Source organism: Notamacropus eugenii, chromosome 5 (assembly GCF_028372415.1).
Source record: "Notamacropus eugenii isolate mMacEug1 chromosome 5, mMacEug1.pri_v2, whole genome shotgun sequence".
NCBI lineage: Eukaryota > Metazoa > Chordata > Mammalia > Diprotodontia > Macropodidae > Notamacropus > Notamacropus eugenii.
The window spans coordinates 309,652,296-309,674,789 of record NC_092876.1 but is presented as its reverse complement, the minus strand read 5'-3'; the positions used below and the strand labels follow the sequence as shown (position 1 = coordinate 309,674,789).

General features: G+C 33.7%; 1 protein-coding gene across 7 annotated transcripts in view; it reads right to left on the bottom strand.

The window, feature by feature from the left end:
• PTPN4 (protein tyrosine phosphatase non-receptor type 4) overlaps nucleotides 1–22,494 on the bottom strand; it is a 229,992-nt gene that overhangs the window by 63,329 nt on the left and 144,169 nt on the right. For all 7 annotated transcript variants that reach the window (XM_072613348.1, XM_072613351.1, XM_072613349.1 and 4 more), the window contains 4 exons: nucleotides 14,375–14,463; nucleotides 10,291–10,354; nucleotides 5,938–6,110; nucleotides 262–330 (listed from right to left, as the gene is read on the bottom strand). In XM_072613348.1, the coding sequence (XP_072469449.1) occupies nucleotides 262–330; nucleotides 5,938–6,110; nucleotides 10,291–10,354; nucleotides 14,375–14,463 (395 nt within the window). The remainder of the gene's footprint in view (nucleotides 1–261; nucleotides 331–5,937; nucleotides 6,111–10,290; nucleotides 10,355–14,374; nucleotides 14,464–22,494) is intronic.

Below are 22,494 nucleotides of genomic sequence, written 5' to 3'. Positions count from 1 at the left end.
ATGACCTCTATGTGGTTTTATCTAAATCACTGGCTACTTAATTTCCCATGTTTTTTTCCCCCAGGTATCTTGGTTTTTCAGTAAGACCAAAACCTCTTTGAAGACAGATGATACTTCTTCAAGTCATCCACAATACCTTCTAAGTAGCAAGTGCTCAATAAATATCTGCTAATTTATAGATTTCTGGAATGGCTGAAAGAAATGATGGTCCTATAAGTATAATATAATTTTCATTTAAGGGCTAAAATAGCAATACCTTACCTTGCAAATACTCTGTCTTTGTTTGCCTTTTCTTTGCCATACTGTACAGACTGGACTTCTGTTCTCCCACTAAAAGAAACAAATTTACATGATAATGGGAAAAATAATGACTATGCACAGTACTATTCAACTGATAATTCTATCATTTCAAATGTCTCAGATTTTTTTAGTAAGAATATACAAACATATGATACTAAGTGACCCAAATATAGCTAAGCCAATTAGTTCTTTTATAAAACGTGCAGTGACAAGGACAGAATGAATCATAAACATGAGTGGGCTGGGAAAAAAAAAACTTATTTAAAACCAGGTTGCAACAGTGTCTTTCATTTCAAATTTCCCCATCATTTTCACTTTTCTTTGGAGTATGAGCAAGGAAAGTGGTAATATAGTATTTGGTTGCTGGATATACTTATGCTATTCTTTCAAATGACAATTCATAGATAAAGCTAGTGATGGAAAATTGAGAATTGAAGGTTTTATGCAAACATTTCTTTACATACAAAACAAATAAAATCTGGAATTTACTTCATTTAACAACCAAGTACTATATTATCACTCTGCTTATTCATATGAGAAAGAAAAGCAAAAACTGCAGGGAGTTTTCTGGTCATTAAAAAAAAAAACCAACTTCTTTTGGATTCAGGGTGTCCTAATTACACCATGGAGACAGCTAAAGTTGCTTCACCTTTTGCAAACAATTTGTTTTGGAAAGGTTTGAGAGTCTGTGGGAATCAGAGATTGGTTAACTAAAACCATGGGTTATTATCTTAAGTTGATCTAAAATTAATAGTTTATTTGATGCTGATACTTCGTATTATTCTAGGAAGATAGATTATCTCTAGATAAAAAAATGAAACATGGAAGAGTTCAAAGCATGACCAAGATAGCAAAGTAAACACCCTTGCTTTACTTCTGTATTTACTAGAAAGGTTCTAGTCTATCTCTGTTGCACATCATGCTTGCTTTTGGTTTCAGATATTTTTTATACTAAAAAAGGTCCCTCTCTTACCATACTTTGTAGGGTTTTTACCATAAATGAGTATGGTACTTTGTCAAAGGCTTTTCCCATATCTATCAAAATAATTACGTGGTTTTGAATGTTGTGGTTTTTTAAAACAATTATGTTGACTTTTCCTGACGCTGAACCATCTTTGCATTCCTACTATGACTCCAACTTGGGCATGATGATTTTTTTAGATGAACAGCAGTAATCCATTTTTACAAGATTCTATTCCATCTTCATTTGTGACATACGCCTACAGTTGTCCTGTATGTTAGCCTTCTCTGGTTTAGGTTTTAGGACTCTCACAAAAGGAACACAGTACGATGTTTCCTCAATTTTTGAAAATAAACATATAGTATGGAAGCTAACTGTTCTTTAAAAATTTGATAGAATTCTCCTGTGGAACTTCAGAAACAGTTTTTTTTTTTCTCCCCCAATTCCAGTAACTCCTTTACAACTTGGTGCCTTTGCTGAAAGTGAGTTAAGATCTCCAACTGGTCTTCTGTTGGTGTTGGGTACTTAACATTTTTGAAGGTATTCCTATATTTGGGGTTCTTAGTTTTGTTAGCATATAACATCATACGACAGGTTCTGATTTCCTTTCGATTTCACCTTGCTCATTAGTTATTTTGTTGATTTTCTGTAGTCTTCTTTAAAATCAGATTGTCTTAAAGGGTTATTAGTTTTACTAGAATTTATTTTCAGAGAACCAGCTTTTGGTTTTATTTTTTTTAGTTTTATTCATCATTTCTATAGTTTTCTGGATTTCAGCTTATCTATTTTTTCTGTAATTTTTAACATCCTCTTTTGTGCTTAATTTAGGTTTATCTGTTGGCTAATTTTTAAAATGTAATATAGCTCATTAATCCTCTTTTTCTATTTTGTCAATATATCTCTGTAGGTATATAATTTTTCTCCTGAGAACAGTTTTAGCTACATCATAGAAATTTTGTTATGTTGTTTCAGCATTATAATTTTCTTTCACCTAATTATTATTTCTGTAGCCATTCAACATTTAGGAATTCACTATTAAAGTCTCCATATGGATCTGTGACTTTTCTTTGCACTCTTTGAACTGATTACTATTTTTCTTGTTTTCTATTTCTAATCTATTACATGTGTTTGTAATATCTCCGTGTTACTGGTACAGTCAGACTTTATAAAAATTCCAGGTGGTGCTGAGAAATACATATTTCTTGTAGTGGTCCAATTAGTTTTTATAGCAATTTTTTTCAGTTCTATAGTTTACCTTTTATCTTTCTGTTAGATTTATCCAAAATCTAGAGAGGAATAATGAAATTTCAAGCCACTGTTACTGTTTCTGTCTTCTTGTAGCTCAATTAATTTTTCCTTTATACATTTAGATGTTATGGCATTAGTAGCATGTAAGTTTAATACTGATACTGGGTTTGCTTTCTGTAGCTTCGTTCAGTAAAATTTAGTTTTTTTGTTTATCTTTTTCATGTTTTGAATGTTAGTTTATGCTTCATCTGACAGCATAATTCCAAACCCCTTTTTTTTGAATTTACCTGATGGAGAGTAAATTTTTTCCCCCAGCTCTTCATTTTTATTTCATCTTTGTCTTTGTTTTTTGTAAGCAACAGATTGTGGAGTTTCCATTCATATTTAAAGATATGAGAATTAGGTTTTCCTCCATATCTCTAGTATTGGTTTTTATTCAAATTAGAATTTTTTTCCCTCTTGCTCTATAAACACAGTAATATCTTATTTTTATTTTAATATTTTATAATATATGCATATACAATATACAAATAATAAAATATATCATCACATATGTATAATAATGATATATGTAATATTTTAAGACAAGAAAAATATTAGAGTTGGAAAGGAACTCAGGGATTACTGTATTTCAGTTATGACATATAGCACCTATGCCCATTCAACATATTCAAATGGTCATCTATCTTTTAGATGAAGACGTTTATGACAAGATAATAGTTTGTGATGTTTTGTTTTTTGCCTAATCACACATTTAACTTCTTTTTAAAAATAATATTTTATTTTCCCCTAGTTACTTGTAAAGACAATTTTTGACATTCATGTTAAAAATTTTTTGAGTTCCACATTTTCTCTCTCCCTCCTTCACCTCCTCCCTCTCTGTATTTAACTTTTTTTTTGCTTGAAATGGTTTGAAAACTAAATGGCACTCACAAATAGAATGTTAATGACTAATTGTATCTTTACTATAATTTAGGCTTTGTTTTTGCAGACAATAAAAGTAGACTTAAGTGGAAGTATTTTTCTAGCATGTATGGTTATTTCCCAATCATTATAAACAAGTTATCAGATATTATTTTCATATAGGGCTGAGACTGGTTTTGGAGAGTAATTTGAGGATCAGTAGTTCCATTTTAAGAAAAAAATTCTAAAACGTTTTATTTTTTAGCATTTACATATAAATTTTTTTTAAAAATTGAGTTCTAAATTCTTTTTCTTCCTCTCTTCTTTTCAGCAATTTGATATAGCTTATACATATGCAGTCATGCAAAACATATTTCCATATTAGTCATGTTGTTAAAGAAAACAGTGACCATAAAAAAAGGAAAAAAGAAATTTTAAAAAGTATGCTTCCATCTGCATTCAGACTCCATCAGTATACTCTGGAGGTGGACAGCATTTTTTATCACAAGTCCTTAAGAAGTGCCTTAGATCACCATAATGATGAGAAGTGATAAGTCATTCACAATTGATCATCCTACAATATTGCAGCTACAACGTTCAACTGCTTCTGTTCACTTCCTTTTGCATCAGTTCATGTAAGTCTAGGTTTTTCTAAAAGCATCTTGTTCATTATTTTTTATATATAGCACAATAGAACAACATACCACAACTTATTTAGCCTTTCCTCAATTGATGAGCAATCCTCTCAACTTCCATAGTTTTACCACCACAAAAAAGAGTTGAGATAAATATTTTTCTACATATAGCACCCTACTCTCTCCTTAAATTTCTTTTGGATACAGAACTAGTTAGAACTATTGCTGGATTAAAAGATATGTACAGTTTGATAGCCTTTTGAGTATAGTTCCAAACTTATCTCCAGATGTTTTTGACCAGTTCACAACTCTACCAACAATGCATTAGTGTCCCAATTTTCCCACGTCTTCTCCAACATTTGTCATTTTCCTTTTCTGTCATATTAGCCAATCTGACAGATGCGAAGTGGTACCTCAGAGTTGTTATAATTTACATTTCTTCAACCAACTGTATATAGAGTATTTTTTCATATGTCTGAAAACGGCCTATATCATTTGACCATTTATTAGGTGGGGAATGACTTGTATTCTTACAAATTTGACTCAGTTCTCTGTATATTTGAGAAATGAAGCTGTTATCAGAGAAACACTAAAAATTTTCTAGTTTTCTGCTTTCCTTATAATCTTGGCTGCATTAGTTTTGCTTGTGCAAAAACCTTTTTAATTTGATCAAAATTATTTAACATCTCATGTTATCTTTTGCTTGATCATGAATTCTTCCCTTATCCACCGATCTGACAGTTCAACTATTTTATGCTCCCCTAATTTGCTTACAGTATTACCCTTTATGTCTAAATCATTTCCCCATTTCGACTTTATCTTGGTATATGGTGTGAGATATTGGTCCCTACCTAGCTTCTGCCAAACTGCTTTCCAGGTTTCCCAGCAGTCTTTGTCAAATAGTGAATTCCTGTCCCAAAAGCATGGATCTTTGGGTTTATAAAACAATAAAGTACTGTAGTCATTTACTACTGTGTACTGTGTACCTAGTCGTTGCATTGAACCACCATTCTACTTCTGAGCCCAGTACCAGACTGTTCTGATGATTACCACTTTGAATAGAGCCTGAGATCTGGTAGAGCTTCCTTCCCTCACTGATTTTTCCCGCACTGATTCCCTTGATATTCTTGACCTTCTGTTCTTCTAGACAAACTGCTATTACTTTTTCTAGATCTATAAAATAACTTTTTTGTGTGTGGTTTGGTATGGAACTGAATAAGTAAACTGATTTAGGCAGAATTGTCATTTTTACTATATTGGTTCAGACTACCCATTAGCAATTAATATTTTTCCAACTGCTAAAACAGAACTTTTTTATATGAAAAGTGTTTTGTAATTCTGTTCACATAGTTCCCTGGGTTTATCTTGGCAGCTAGAATCCCATGTATTTGATATCGTCCAGTTATTTTAAATGGAATTTCTTTATCTCTTGCTGTTAAACTTTGTTTATAATATAGAGAAATGCTGATGATTTATGTGAGTTTATATCTTACAAGTTGTTAATTACTTCAACTAGTGTTTCAGTTGATTCTCTAGGATTCTCCAAGTATATACACCATCATATCATCTGCAAAGACTGATTAAGTTTTGATTTCTGAGTGTCTATTCGAATTCCTTCAATTGCTTTTTCTTCTCTTATTGCTATAGCCAGCATTTCTAGTGCACTACTGAATAACAGTGGTGATAATGAGCATCCTTGCTTATATACCACTTGACAAAGATATGCTGAGATGGACAAAAATCTGTGCCTAAAACTTACATAAATAAGATTTTTATATTGTTAACATCACCAGGTACCATGAACATTATATGCTACTGTAAACTAGAATTTGACTTCCAAAAAACCCACCAATTAATATAAAAAACATCAATCATGAAAGTAGTACTTACCAGTATCGGAACTTTGAACCCAAAGTAAAATAATGTGCAAAAAAATTCTTCTGAGGTGGCAGTGGTCTATCCAAACGGAAAAATGTGTGATGTTCTACACATGCTTTCCACAAATTCTTACATGCTCTATAATTCACCATATTGAATCCCAGTAATGTTTCTCTAGATTCATGCTGTAGGGAAGGAACCCCCCCACCCAAAAACATAAAACAACTTGACAAAATATAATAAACATTAATATCATATAATTTAGAAGGATTTACAGCCAAGCTTTTAGAGCACCAGGGAAGAAGAGCCACTGCTAGTGGGTGTCACCTTTCCCTATTCTCCCACTTTGCTCTTCTGACAACCTGTGCAACTCACACACCATTTGGATGGCCACATAGTAAAACAAGATTCTTCCCTTTACTTGGATGACACTTACATTGATTCAACAATTACAATTCTTCCAGTGACATGGAGGACCACAAGGCTTTCCATTTACATTGCCACTGTGTCTTACGGTATGCCAGGTCTTACCATACTGCCTTACTATTATTTACTCCAGATCAATGGGCTTAGTCACCTACCTTGCCACAGAATGCTTATAATCACAGATATTTTCTTCAGCCTTAAAGATGAATTCTTTTAAATGTATTGTCGTCTCAATTTAAAGGTAAATTCCTTGGGAGCAGGAAGTGTCTCATTTTTTCTATTCATATCTCTAGCTCTTAGAACAGTTCTTGGCATATTGTGCTTAATCAACTGTTTTTTACTAACTCATTAGTGCTTCACTTAGTAAGCACATATATGAAGATAAATGAGGTTACATCTGGTAACCAGCCTTTTTAAGTTAGGATAGATTTTTTTTTCCTTTGATCAATATTTTTAGGTATTTCAGAGTTATTTCCCTTCACACTATTTTGGTCAAAGTATAATTTGCTGTTCTGGACCTGGTCACCTCACTATTTCAGTTCACACATTATCTTTTCATATTTTTCTGAATTCATGTTCCCTATTTTTTACTGTACAATAATATTGCATGGTATTCATGTCTCATAATTTGTTAGACATCCTGTAATTGATGAGTAACTATTATTTCCAGTTCTCTCTCTCTCACATACACAATGGCTGCTAAAATATTTTTGAACATATAAGGCTTTTCCTTCTGTCTCTGACCTCCTAGTGGTACATTCCTAATTGTAGTTTTGGTAGGTCAAAAGAATATATACTAGTTAGTGACTTCCTATTTAAATTTCCAAACTGTTTTCCAGAATCAATTCTGGAACCAATTCCCAGCTCCATCAACAGCATACTAGTGTGTCTATCCTCTCACAGCTTCTCTGATAATTACTATTTTATTTTTTTCCCCTTTAAATCATCTTTGCTTGTCTGATGTGAGTGAGGTGAAGGTGAAATCTCATACCAATATCCTCATTTTAAAAATAAGGAAATTGAGGCCGAGGTCATGTCAAGTCACTTCTTCAAGGTCACATACTGAAATATGCAGAAACTGAGGTTCACAGAGATTATTAACTTCTCTGTGGCTATTCAACTAGTAAGAATGGAGGTAGAATTTCCACCTAGGTACTTTCTGACCTCAAGACTAGCACTCATTCTTTTATGCGGCTTTGATCTATCTATTGGCTGAAACAGGAAATCAACACACTAAAGGAAAATACCGTGTTCTTTTAAAACTCCTATTCTGATGCTGTAATAATGAGCCATGTCTCCTCTAAGGATAGTATTGACCAAACACAATGCAGAGTTGGCTTGTTCTTTCAGTTTTCCTATTAACATCCATAAAATATAGGGCACAGACTAACTGACCTTCTAGATGTGTTACATGATTCTAATTCTTATCTGATACCTTTTATCACAAAGTCCTTTCTTAGTTGTAATAAAAATTTGATTTCTCATTCTGAGTCTATCTACATTAAATGCAAGATAGGACAGGGCTGAGATTCTTTGGAGAAGCGACCAATCCAAGAACTGAGTGAAAGCAAGTGATCTGAATAAAGCACGGCAAAGAAACTGATGCTATAAAGAATCACATTAATGCCCTTTTATAATAACCATGTAGATGGAACCATTTATGTCCTTGAGTGGGAAAGTAATCTATTTAAGGAATCTTACACAGTAACAGGCTAGTTGGGAAAACTCTGTACTGAAACCATAACAAAAAAAGGGTTTTTTTGGTGGAAAGAAAATCTCATGCCAAACAAATTATTATAATTAAAATTCAATTTTTATCATAGTGGTCAGCATGTATGAGGCAGGTAACATTCAAAGGAATATCTGACTTTCACAATATAATTCCTCCCTCTACTGGCAATGAATGCAATCTGTCCATTCTCCCTCTTCATTTTGAGTAACCTCTGTCTATGTTCTCAAATAGCTAACAGATTTAAAGCTAGAAGTTAAGAGGTCTTCTAGTTCAAACTGCTCATTATACAGATGAGGAAGATGAGGCCTAGAGAGGTTAAAAGAACTTGCCTAAAGTGACAAAGGTAATAAATAAGCAAAAGCAAGATTCAGACCAAGGTCCTTTGATTTCAAATATTTTCAAGTGCACTATCTTGCCCCTCCTATATTCTCTGCGCCTTATAGTCAATTATGTCATTACAAAGATGGATCTACCATAATAAAAATCCTTTGTGAAAATCTGTCCATTTTTCTTCATATTTTCACACCTAAGACATGCATACATAAATCTTATAAAGATTTTTATAAAGGCAAGAACACATATATACATATGTTTATATGAGTGGAGAGATACTGAGAGATACTGATGTATTCTGGGCCATCTCTTTGGGATATTAATTTAACCGATGAATTCAAACAAATTTGTATTTAAAAAACTGATGTGGTATTTGGCTTCTATAACTTTGAATGGAAAGGCAATCAAGGGTTGGCTGGCTAAGGTGATTTCTAAGCTCTCCTTGGTTAATTTTTGAGGGTAATGATGATAATCAAGACTGCTATATATATATGACTTACTCTATTTCCCATTTACAGGAATATCAATATAGCTTATTTAAGTAGTCCAGTTTAAATTAATGAACTTTTCTAATTTTTTTCCTAGTTTGAGTTTAAATTTGACTTTTGCTTTATCTAGATAACTGTCTAACAGTAAACAGGTAGTTGATTTTGATAGCCCTTCCACAATAATACATTATTCCTTTTCTATTAACATATAATCAAATTCATTTCTGTGTGTAACGTCATTCCGTCTTTGCTATGTCTAGCACCTGCCAACTCTTTCTGGAAGGACATAGCTACGGCGTACAGATGTGAGGCTTCTGACTAGTCTACAAGTATTTGGCCTCTTAAATTTCTCAAATCTGAGCCATACTTTCAAATTCTTCATAGATCACAGATTTACAGCTAAAAGGGACCTAGGAGGTAATCTAGACTAATCTTTTCACTTTACAAATAGGGAAAATAAGACTTAGAAAGGGAAAGATCTTGCCAAACGTCATAGATGCAGTACATGGGACTGCCAAGATCTGAACCCAAGTCCTCTGACTCAAAAGCCAGTGTACTTTCTGTTATACTATGTTGCCTTCCATATGTTCACTGTCACATTAAAGGTAGGAAGCACATTTGACTTGATTTGAAGAATTTTGCCAAGTTCTATATAGAATTTCTGTCCTTTATCACCTGTAACAGATATTAGGACACAAACTGCAATTTTCTTCCCAATGTTTCCTTTGGCTTATGTTTATTACAAGGATGGCCAAGAGCACCCCTAGGCACAAAATGAAACCAACATATCAAATTCCTTGGATTATGTCTCTGAGGAAAAATTTGTGAGTAATTCTTGCATTTACTACATATGTGTAATTTCCCTTCTCGATCTCCCACCCAGTTTCTGTTTTTCATGAGAATATCAATACTGGTATGGTTTTGTTTCCCCCCCCTCGCCCCCGCCCAAAGTATGTCAATTTTTTGGTCATCATATTTAGATTATCAACATTAAATCTTTATAGATGGTCAAATAACTGTCAATCTTAGCATCCGCTGTCATTTTTAAGGACTTTTTGTTGTTTTTATCTAATCTGTAATTTCATTAGTATAAAGTGTATCCAATGAGGATCAGCTATCTTTAAACATGTTTAAGTAATAAATATCATGTCCTAACCAAAAGGAATCTTATTTGAAGTCATATATGCCTGATATGATTTTCAAATGCATCACTACTTAAAATTTATATATAAATTCATTCAAAAGAAGTTATAGGAACGCAGATACATAAGCCTCGTCTACTTAGCAAAATGGGAAAAGTTTATAATACGAAAATGGCTAAATTCCTCTCTAAAAATATATATAATAATTTCTATGTTGATTTGACAAGACAAGATTGGTACTTACCAATTCTTTCCTAAGTTGAATAAAAAACTGTTTGCATTTAAATGAAATTTTTACAATCTTCAACCTATAAAAAAAAATTCAACTGAAGTATTCAAGACATATATGCCCAAAATGATTAAAATATGAAAAGAATAGGTTTATTCCATGAAAGTTACCACAAAAAAGAATCGTTTCTATTCACAATACATTTTTAATAGAACATTAATTTTTTTATTAATTTGTTTTGATTTCTACAATCACTTCCATAAGTCTTAGATTTTTTTTCTCCCTTCCTTCCCCCACTCCCTGAGATGGCATGCAATCTTATATGGGTTCTACACATGCATTCTTATTGTACACATTTTCATATTAGTTATGTTGCATAAAAGAATTAAAATGAATGGGAGAAACCATGAGAAAAACTCAAAAACAAAAACAAAATGCAAGTGAAAACATTTTGCTTCATTGTATTCCTAAAATATTGTTTAGAAAGATATTGACAAAACAATTGTTGGCTGACATTTTCTTATGAATTGAGTAAAATATTACGGTAAAGTAAAGGAAAATAATTACTTGGTTAAGTTCATAATTGCATATGGGCTACTAAAATCATAAATGAGATTCAGATTTGATATTGCAATTTGTGCAAGGGTTTGAACCAATTTCCAAAATATATTAGAGACTTTCTAAAATGCCCATGAGTGTTTCTAACATTCTAAATCACAAACATTACTGAATATAAAGTTTGAGATTTTGTAGCTTACAAGATTAATACTTGGACTATTAAAAAAAATAAACTTACATTTCAAAACCATTTTAATTTACTCTTATACCACTTTTCCCCTAATGTACAATTTTAATGAGAAGAAAGTTCTTGTATGTGCATGCAGATCTGTGATCCAAGCTGTTTTTCAAAAAGACACAAAACAGAACCACTGCCAACAAAAGACTGTCCCTTGTATTATAACACAGTTGTAAATATCACTAAAATTTCTTTAAGAGCTAAAAGGATCCAATGTTACAAAAATCTAGTTTTGGGGGACCTTCAGCAAATGACAGACACACACTGAAGATAACATTAATTTTATATTTATAGTGAGTATCTATATTTCCAAAGGGTAGAATACCAGCAAATAACTCAAAGGTATCTTTGAAAGAAGCAAATGAGCTAAAGTTTGCATAAGAAGAATTCTACTCTATGTTGTTTTTTTTTGGGGGGGGGGGAGAACATTGCTTTTCTTCCTTCAAATATGAAGCTTTTAGCTAAGTTTATAAAGTTTATAAGGAAGTTAATAAATAAGGCATGGAATTTACAGCTGGAGAGTCATAGTGGATTGGGGCATTTCTTCCGTCATATCATGTGTGGACACAAGTTCCCAGACATAACATAACAGAAGACGGAGAAAAACACAAACCTTAAATCTTTAGGAACAACAAAGGATATATACTTCTATATGGAGATAGCTACGTAGCCCAGTAGATAGAGCATTGGGTGTGGAGTCAGGAAGACCTGAGTTCAAATCTGGCCTCAGACATTTACTAGCTGTATGACCTTGGACAAGTCACTTAATCTATTTGCCTTAATCTACTGGAGAAGGAATGACAAATCATTCCAGTATCTTAGCCATGAAAATTCCATGGACAGTATGATGCATGGAGTTACAAAGAGTCAGACATGAGACTGAACAACATACTTGTATTTATGTATTCATATATGCTATGTTGCACAGTAGAAAGGGCTCTGGTCTTAAAGGTCTGTATGTCCATGTATTCATGTAAATGTTCACAGTTTTAGTTTTTGTGTTCTATCCTTTACAATCCCACCCCCCCAAAAATTATACACACCCAAGATTTAACCTAGAGTTAGAAAACAACTTAGAGCTAACCTAGTAGTTCAAGGCTCTGACTTTATTTTGATTTATTGATGCTTTTTTTCTGCTAATAATTTCCCAATACCATCCCCCTCCACCACTTTCCCTTCTAACAAAGAAAAACAATTAAGCAAAACCAAGCAACACAAAGATTGTATTTGTTAAAGTATGGAACATTCTGTACTCACTGTGCCCACCAATCTCCATCCTACCTCCCCACTGAGAACAAGGAGTTGTGTTTTTAACTATCTTTTCTTAGGGCATTATATAAATGTTAGCTACTGGCATTATTTTTATTTAGCACTAACAAAAGATGCATCAAGATTCAGTATAATAAATAAAGAAACTTCTTTGGAAGATTAAATGTTTTACATATACATGTATTACTATTTTATAAATGAAAATGGTACAATGCTTAATAAAATACTAAGTCACTTAAAAGTGTTACTGAAATCATAACAGCTTGTCATCATGTATTTTCTTAATCATTGAATACTTATGTCTTTTCTTTTGATTCTAGATAAATGATCTCATTTGTGTAGAAGTTTTTCTATTTTCTACAATCAGATTTTGTGTTTTGTCTTTTAACATCTCCCTAATTATGAATTGTTCCCTTATTCCTATCTGGTAAAGACATAACATTCTATTACCTAATTTTTAAATGGTATAACTTTGCATTTAGATTACATATCACTAGAAATTTATTACAATAATAATAATTACAATAATAAATTACAATTTATTACAATTCAGCAAAATGCTGAAGTAAATCTATTTTTCATCAGTTTCTCCAGAAGTTGCTTTTTTTTAAAGCATCCCTTGCCTACTAGTTTGTTTTATGTTACATGTGTGTCACTGTGTGCTTATTTCTACATCTTGCTTATCTGTTCTATTCCACTAATTAAATTTATTGATAAAAAGCTAGAGAAAGTAGATATGTAGGGAGAGATAGTTAATATACTGGATTACAATCAGAATGAAAGAGATCTTGAGAGGCTAGATGACAAAATAAATCAAATGAAAAAAGGCAAAGTTTACATCTGGATTAAAAAAAGGTTAACTGTACAAATACAAAATCATACACACACAGACACGTACACACAGACACACACATACACGTATCGAGAGAGAGAGAGAGAGAGAGAGAGCGCACCCTTAATGGGAATGCAAATATGCAGTGTCTAGAAAACAGACCCAGTGCTTCCAGTGTATTATAAATTCAATAGGACTCAACAACAGTACAGTGCTTGCAACAGAAAAGAAGCCACCTCAAATTCAGTTCACATTAAGAAGCAGAGGGTCAGATACACCCATACACTCAAGAGGCTTACAACAGTTCTATTTTTTTCCTTCTGGTCACCTGTATTAGGAATATTTTAGAACTATGGGTACCACATTTTAGGGGGGATGTAGATAAACTGGAGTACATCCAGAAGGAGGTGACCATAATGATGAGGGACCTGGAGAATGAATGTAAGGAACTAGAGATGTTAGGCCTGGAGAAGAAGACGACTTAGGGAAGGATCTGTTAGTTGTCTTCAAGTATTTGAAAACTTATATGAAAGAGGGATTAGATTTGTTCTAATCCCCAAACCCCAAGGCAGAACTAGGACGAAGGGGCTGAAGCTGCAGAGAGGAAGATTTCGGCATGAAGCAAGAAAAATTTCAACAATTAGAGCTACCCAAAAATAGAATGGGTTGCTTTGGTATATAGTGAATTCCTTTTCACAGTCCTTCAAGATGAGATGAGCACTTGCTAGGGATGTAGTAGAGGGATTCCTACTTAGGTATGAGTTGAAATAGACAATCTCTGAGGTCCTTTCTGAACTTGGTGATTCTGTGAATGTGATTTTCCTACTCCCTAACTGATAGCAGAAAATATATATGACTAAGATTAGCCATTTTTAATGGTATTATATTGACTTCAACAGATGTAACCACAGGATATCAAGAAAAAAATCTATAAGTGTAGTTTCAAAAAAATAGTTTATTGAGAGGAAAAATACATGATTAAAAGGGATCTACAAGAGGCTGGACTGATGACAAGAAGCAGATTCAACAGACACTTCAACTTTCTAGTCATGTTGGAAATTAAAAATGTGGTTAAACACAAGTTTCAACTGACATGTAAGAATCAAATACTGAACAAAAAAAATTAGAGGGAATTTTTTTTTTGAAATCCAACAAACATTAGATACAAATGTAAAAGAAAAGGCAATAACAGAATTTCTTACCATGGAAAGGTGTTCATTCGTACCCTGTTCTTGTAAATTAGTATTCCTCCTGACATTACACCAATCATAATTTCGTTATTACTTTGATCCTTTAAAAAAAAGAATATGAAACATCACAGAAAGGAAACGGTAGGCTTTAATTACAGGATCAAATTCTATTTAACTGAAAGGGCTATTTTAAAGAAAGAGCAGTACAAAAGAAATTACATATATTAATTCTGGTTTAATAATTTAGTTCTAAATACTTTGCCTAAGTAGTACAGAAGGAAACAAAATGGCAAATGCAATTGCAGAAAAATAAACAGCTACCATTAATACTTAAAAATGGAAGTTCTCTTTTCTAAAACTCCAAGGTTAAAAGTTATATGACTTTGGGATTACTCAAAATGAGGCTAACTATGGTTAACCCTTCAGTACTGAAAGGTGAACCATCCACTGATACTACTGATAACACTCTAAGGAACGGTGAGGGAACACCAGCACTAACCATTTCCTTCACCAGTGTGTCCTCTCTTCCCATCCCAATTGTATGGTTCAACTGCACAACACAGAGGATGAGGAGAAAGCTCTATCTCCAAAGTGCTGAATGACCTGGAAACAGTTATGATTCGATATCCATCAACCATATATCATGTCATATGTGTCTCTACATTAGAAGAGTCTTGTGGAAAAAATAAAAGAAAGAGAAGAAGGTGCCACAACCTGCATTCTAAGTCCATCAGTTCTCTGTTTGGAGATGGAGAGCATTTCTCCTCATGAGTCCTTTAGAACTTGGATGGTTGATTGTATTGATCAGTTACTAAGCCTTTCAAAACTGATTAACTTTATAATATCACTGTTGCTATGTAAATTATTCCATTGGTTCTCTTCAATTCACTTTGTATCAGTTCATAAGAATCTTCACAGGCTTTTCTGAATCTACCGCTTTCATCACCTGACAGCATAATTAATCACATTCATACACCATATCTTGGTTAGCCATTCATCAAGTGATGAAGATCCCTTCAATTTCCAATTTGTTTTGCCACCACAAAAAGAGGTGCTATAAATATTTTTGCCCACATGAGTCTTTTCACTTTTTCTTTAATCTTTTTTGTGGCATATGCCTACTAGTGGTATTACTGAGTAAAGGATATGCACAGTTTGATAGCTTTGTTCCATATTGTTCTCTGAAAGTTTGGACCACTTCACAACTTTACCAACAGCGCATCAGTGTACCTATTTTCCTACATACCCTCCATCATGTTATTTTCCTTTTTTCTGTCATCTTGGCCAATCTGATGAGTATAAAGTGGTATCTCAGAGTTGCTTTAATATGCATTTCTGTATTAGTGCTTTAGAGCATTTCTCATATGACCATTGATATCTATGATTCATTTTGAAAATTGTTCATATTCTTTTGATGATTAGTTGTCTCTTATTCTTATAAATTTGGCTCAGTTCCCCATATATTCAAGAAATGAGACTTTTATCAGAGAAATCTGCTATAAAAATATCTTCTCCAGTTTCTTCTAATTTGGTCACACTGTTTTGTTTGTGTAAAAACTTTTAAATTTTATGTAAGCAAAATTACCCATTTTACCTCCCATAAACCTCCCTATCTCTTGTTAGGTTCATGAACTCATGTATCTGTAGATCTGACAGGCAATTTCTTCCATGCTACTCTAATTTGCTTTTGGTATCACTGTTTATGTCTAAATCATGTATTTATTTTGAACTCATCTTGGTGCATCATGTGGTATGACTCCTGTCTGCCTTTCAGCTTTCTCGGTAGTTTTTGTCAAATAATGAGTTCTTGCCCCAGTAGCTGGGATCTTTTGAGTTCATCAAACACTAGTCTACTGTGCTCATCTGCTTTTGTATATTGTGTACTTAATCTGTTCTACTGACCAGATCCTATTTTTTAACCAAAATAAGCAGCAACAAATTGTCTTGGCTATTATAGTTATTATAGTATAGTTTGAAGACTGGTACTGCTAGGCCACTTTCTTGTCCATTTTTTCTTTTCCATTGATTGTCTTGATATTCTAGACATTTTGTTCCTCTAGATGAATGTTACTTTTTTTTCCTATCTCTATAAAGTAATCTTTTGGCAGTTTGTTTGATATGATACTAAATAAGTATTAACTGAGCTAGTATTGTCATTATATTATACTGGCTCAGCCTATCCATGAGCAATTAATACATCTCATACCATTTGCATCTGTATTTGAGTGTTTTGCAATTGTATTCACATTTGTGCGTATTTCGGCTGGGAGACTCCCAAGCATTTTAAACTGTCTTCGTTTACCTGAATTTCTCTACGTCTTCCTGCTGAGTTTTGTTGGCAATATACAGAAACACTGATGATTATTTGGGTTTATTTTGTATCCTGCAACTTTGAAGAAGTAGTAAATTGTTTTGAGTAGTTTTTAAGTGAACTCTCTGGGTAAACCATCTGTAAAAAAAATGAGTTTTCTTTCCTCACTGCCTACATTTCAATTTCCCTACATTTCAATTTCTCGTTCTTGTCTTACTGTTATAGCTAGCTACAACACTTAGTACAATATTGAATAATGATGATGATGGATATCCTTGCTTTACCTCAGTATTATTTGGAAAGGTTTCTAATTTATCTCCATTATAGACAACACTTGTTCTTGACTTTAAATAGAAATCACTTATCATTTTAAGTCATTTATTTCTTTGTTTTCTTGGTTTTTTTTTTTAAATAAGAATGGGTGTCATACCTTATCAAAAGATTTTTCGGCATTTATTGAAATAATCATAATTTTTGCTTTTGTTACTGATATGGCCAATTAGGCTTATTGTTTTTTTCTAATATTGAAGTAATCCTGCATTCCCAGCCTGATCACAGTGTATGATCTTTGTGATATACTGTTGTAATCACCTTACTAGTATTTTATTTAAAATTTTTGCATTAATATTCATTTGGGAAATTGGCCTATGGTTTTCCTTTCTATTTCTGTTCTCCCTGATTCAGGTATCAAAAACCTATTTATGTCACAAAAGGAATTTGGTAGGATCCCTTCTGTACATATTTTTTCCAAACAGTTTACACAGTACTAGAATTAATTTTTCTTTAAATGCTTGGTATAATTTGCTTGTGAATACACCTAGGCTTGAGAGTTTTTTTCTCATTTGGGGAGGACATTACAAATAAAATTTTGATACTTCATGTGTAAAATAATAATCTTTTCTCTGTATTGTTGTCCTTACATGTTTGTAAATGGATATGAAATGTATAACTCAAGATAACTAAAATGTAGATGCATGGGAATAATATTCAAAGGGGAAGCACATTAGTGACCATTGCTAACTTAGAACAGATCCAAATGGCGACATCAGCTCTGAAGCTATCAAACAATACTTATCATCTTGCCCACGTTCCTCCAGCTGTCGAACAGAATTATATAAGAAAGCTTGACAATACTTTGCTAAAATCCAAGTATATTGTATCTTCAGCATTTCTTTTATCTACCAAATCTTACTTAGTATGCTCCATCAAAAAGGAAATGAGGGTATTATGGCAGGATCAGGTCTATACTAACTTGCAGCAGGTCTCAATCCTTACAAACCATCTTCTGAATGAAAAATCTAGAATTTTTATAAGAATTAATCTCACTGGATTACAGTTTGAAGTGTTTACCCTCTTTCTTCATTATAAAAAGTTTATGACATTTGCTTTTCTGTAGCCTTGTGACACATTTCCTATTCTCTGTGATTTTCAAAGACCACTAATGGCAGCTCAGCAAATTACAAATTCCTGTAGTTAACCCAGGATGTCACCTTGAACTTCTCTTTACTGGGCTTTTTTTTTTTCTTTTAAATGGGAGAGTTACACTACATTATCCCTAGAATCCTGTTTGGCTTTAACTCTACAGAAACCCAACCAGAATGCTATCATCTAAATTCTAGGGAGCTGTCTGCAGAACACAGAGGTTGATTTGCCCAAGACCATACATCCACTTAAGTGTCAGAAAGGAAGTTAAACACAGGTCTCTCTGACCCCAAGTCCAGCCCTATCTGCTATATGATGCTGCTGCCTCTCTTTGACTTCATTAGGAAAAGTACAATGTTTAGGTCTAAGAAGACTGAAGTACTATATTTTGCTAGGGTCAGATCACATATTTAGCACTGTTTTCAGTTCTGGACTCTGTTTTAGGATGAACATTGACAGCATGCGGGCATTTGGAGGAGAGTGACCAGGATGGAAAAGGGCCTTGAGATAATGTCTTATGAGAATCGAATGAAGTAGGGATGTTTAGACTAGAGAACACAGAACTTGAGAAGAAAGATACAGAAAATGTCTTCAAGTATTTGATGGGCTAACATATGGAAGAGGGATTAGACTCATTCGGCTCAGCTCTAAAGGGCACAACTAGAAGAATGTGTGGAAATTACAGAGAAGCAATTTGCTTTGAAATAAGGAAAAAATTTCTGAGTTAATAATTAAAACTATCTAAAAGTGAAACAGCAAGCATTAGAAGGCAGTGGGACCCTTGGTTAGAAATTTGTTGGAGATACTATAGAGGAAACTTGTTCTGGCTAGACTAGATGGTCTCTGAGGTCCCTACCATATTTGAAGTTCTCCAAGTCTGCTACATAGAAGTTTATGTCATCCAGAACATATGGATATTTCTGTGCATGCACTGAGGTTTCTTCCTTCAGAAATTTTCTGCTTTTCTGTTAAGGACATGGGCTTTCCTGGTTCTGGCCTGATCTAGTTTTCCACTGACTGACAAGGATTAAAAATAAAAATTAAAAGTACATATCTGACACTGTTGACTATGTCCTGCACGATACTTCCTCTTCCCCTCCTGGTTCTTCTCCTTCGTATGTATTGTGTGCCTATCTAATTGTGCTCCTGTTGTTCCCTGCCTCCCTCCCAAGACAATATAACTTGAAGGCAGAGACTATTTTACTAAGATCTCTGCGTACCAGCACAATGCTTGGTATATATTAGACAATAAATGCTTGCAGAACGAAAAAATGCTAGAGTTTAAAGTTTATTTGATTCTCTCTTTGTGCAGAAACTTTTCAATTTAATGTAATTAAATTTATCCATTTTGCATTTCATAATGTTCTGCATCTTGTTTGGTCATAAATTCCTCCATTTTCCATAAATTTGACAGATAAACTATTCCTTGCTCCTCTAATCTGCTTACAATCAGCCTTTATACCTAAATCATGTACCCATTTGGATTTTATTTTGCTATAATGTATCAGACGTATTGGTCTATACTCAGTTTCTGCCATACTATTTTCTAGTTTTCCCAGCAGTTTTTGTCAAATAGTGAGTTCTTATCCCAGAAGCTGGGGTCTTCGAGTTTATCAAACAGACGATTTCTATAGTCATCGACTACTGTGTCTTGTGTATCTAACCTATTCCACTGACCTACCACTTTATTTCTTAGCCAGTACTAAGTAGTTTTGGTATTACCGCTTTATAATACAATTTAAGATCTGGTATATAATACAATTTAAGAACTGGTACGGCTACGTCACCTTCCCTAGCATTCCTTTTCATTAACTCTCTTGATATTCTAGACCTTATGTTCTTCCAGATGAATTTTGTTATTTTTTTCTAGCTCTATAAAATAACTTTCTGGTAGTCTGATTGGTATGGCACTGAATAAGTAAATTAATTTAGGTGAAATTGTCATTTTCATTCTATTAGCTCAATGTTTTTCCAATTATTTAGATCTGACTTATTTGTGTAAAAAGTGTTTTTTAATTGTGTTCATATAGTTCCTAGGTTTATTCAGTAGGTGGACTCCCAAATATTTTATAATGTCTTCAGTAATTTTAAATGGAATTTCTCTTTCTATCTCTTGCTGTCAGGCTTTGTTAGTAATATGTAGATATGCCGATGATTTATGTGGGTTTATTTCATTCCTGCAACTCTGCTGAAGTTGCTTATTATTTCAAGTAGTTTTTTACTTGGTTTTCTATAAATCTCTCTTTAATATGTATAACAGCACAGTAGAATCATTGTTAGAGAACAAAAGCATTATGTACTTAATACTTTATCAAGTTTCATTAACATTTTATGTTTGATGGCAAACACTATTTTTCTGAAATAAAAATGAACCTGAACATGGCAAAAGAGTAATTTTGCTTTTAATATGATCTTATCAATTTTACTTAACCTAAGTACATTTGAGAACGTTGAGTGCATTTTATCAAGTTTGATAAAGTGTTGAGGGCCAGGGTAGAGTGCTGTTGACAAGATCAGGATAGACCTTCAGGGAAACTGTTCTTTGAGACTGTGCTTATTATCATCCTGAATGGCTCTCCATGCCCCCCAGATGTTGTTGTCCCCATGAGACAAACAAGAGAATTACAGAAAACAAGGGATATGTAAAATAGATGCCCTTTAGGCTCACAGTCTTTAAGATAAGACTGATTAAATCACTAGGGCAGGAGACAAGCGGAATGTCACCGTGTAGGCTTGCAGTTTCTGTCCATAAATACCCTGACCCTCAGATCAATAAACGAAGTTGGCCTTTCTTCTCCTGCCTCCCAAGTCTTTCTTCTTCACCACATCACCGAGCCATGTTGGGACGCAGGCCGTCCACTAAAATAAAGCTTACTGAAGTTCATCTTCATGCTTAATGCAACTACTATGTGCCAAGTACTGAGGATACATGTATAAAGAATGAATACTGGTGGAGAGACAAATAAATATTTACAGTATAAATATGAAGTTTATATATACAAATACAAAACAGTTTTAAATAAGGTAAAATGAGAGGATGGGCACTAATAGTTGGGGGAATCAGGAAAGGCCTCATGTAATAGGTGATGTCTGATTTGTACCTTAAAGTAAGAGAGGAATGCTATGAGGCAGAAGTAGAAGGGAATACATTTCAGATGTGATCATGGCTAGTAGAAAGGCATAGATATGGGAGATGGAGCATCATGAGAGAAGCCAATTAGGTTAGGTTGCAGAATTCAGGATATGGAGTGATATCCAATGAGGCTGGCAAGGTAGGTTGGGGAGCCAAATTGTATGGGGATTTAAAAGTGAAACACAGGAGTTTATATTTTATCCTATAAGCAACAGGAAGCCAATGGAAGTGGTTAAGTAGGATTGTGATATGGTCAGACACATTTTAAGAAAAATTCCTTTGGGAGCAGTGTGCATGGTGTACTGGAGTGGGAGAAGGCAAGTTGGGAGAGTGTTACAATAAAGTAGGTGACAGGTGATAAGGGACATAACTAAGGTGGTAGCCATGGAGAGCAGAGAGAAAGGGTCAAAAGAGAAAGATGCTGTGAAGGTTGATATGGTAAGATTTGGCAACTTAAAGCATATATAGAATATAGAAAAGTAAGGAGTTAAGAACAATCCAAGATTATGAACCTCGGACACTGGAAGGATAGTAGTACCTTTAAAAGAAGATAAGTTTGGAAGAGGGGAGAGAGAAAGATAATGAGTTCAGTTTTAGACATGTTGAATTTTAAGATGTCTCTGGAGACATCAAGTTTGAAATGTTCAATATGCAATTAGTGATGTGGGAAAGATGCATAGGGAAGAGAATGGGGCAGGATATGCAGATCTGAGAGTCTTCTACACAGAGATGATAGTTAATGAAAGCTAATTAAGTTGTTGGGAGTGTAGAAGGAGAAGAGAAGATGGCTTATGACAGAACCTCAGTTAGGTTAGTGATGTGTCTAAGCCAGCAGAGGAAAGGGAAGGAACAGTGAGACAGGCAGAAAGTAAATCAGGAGAGTACAGTGTCCTGAAAGCCTGGAGAAGAAAAAGTATAGAACAGAGACTAGTTAACAATGACTAGTAAGAAGACAGTGATAAAGATGAGTATACATCTACATTTGTTAATAGCAAGTATATTCCCTTACATATTAGCTTTTTACAACACTCTATGTCTGCCTATCTGGTGACAGTAATGGAGAGAAAGAGACGGCACCACTTCTTTACCTCTGCCTTCTAAAATCCCTAGCTTCCTTCTCCTGCCTTTCCTAATTCCACCTGGGTTGCTAGGCCTTTCTCCCTACTTCTCCTATAGCTAGAGGACAAGTATTCTTACACTTTTTTTTGTTTTACTGTATTTCTACAACCTTTTATATTGCCTGGCAACATATTTAAGTGTTTAACC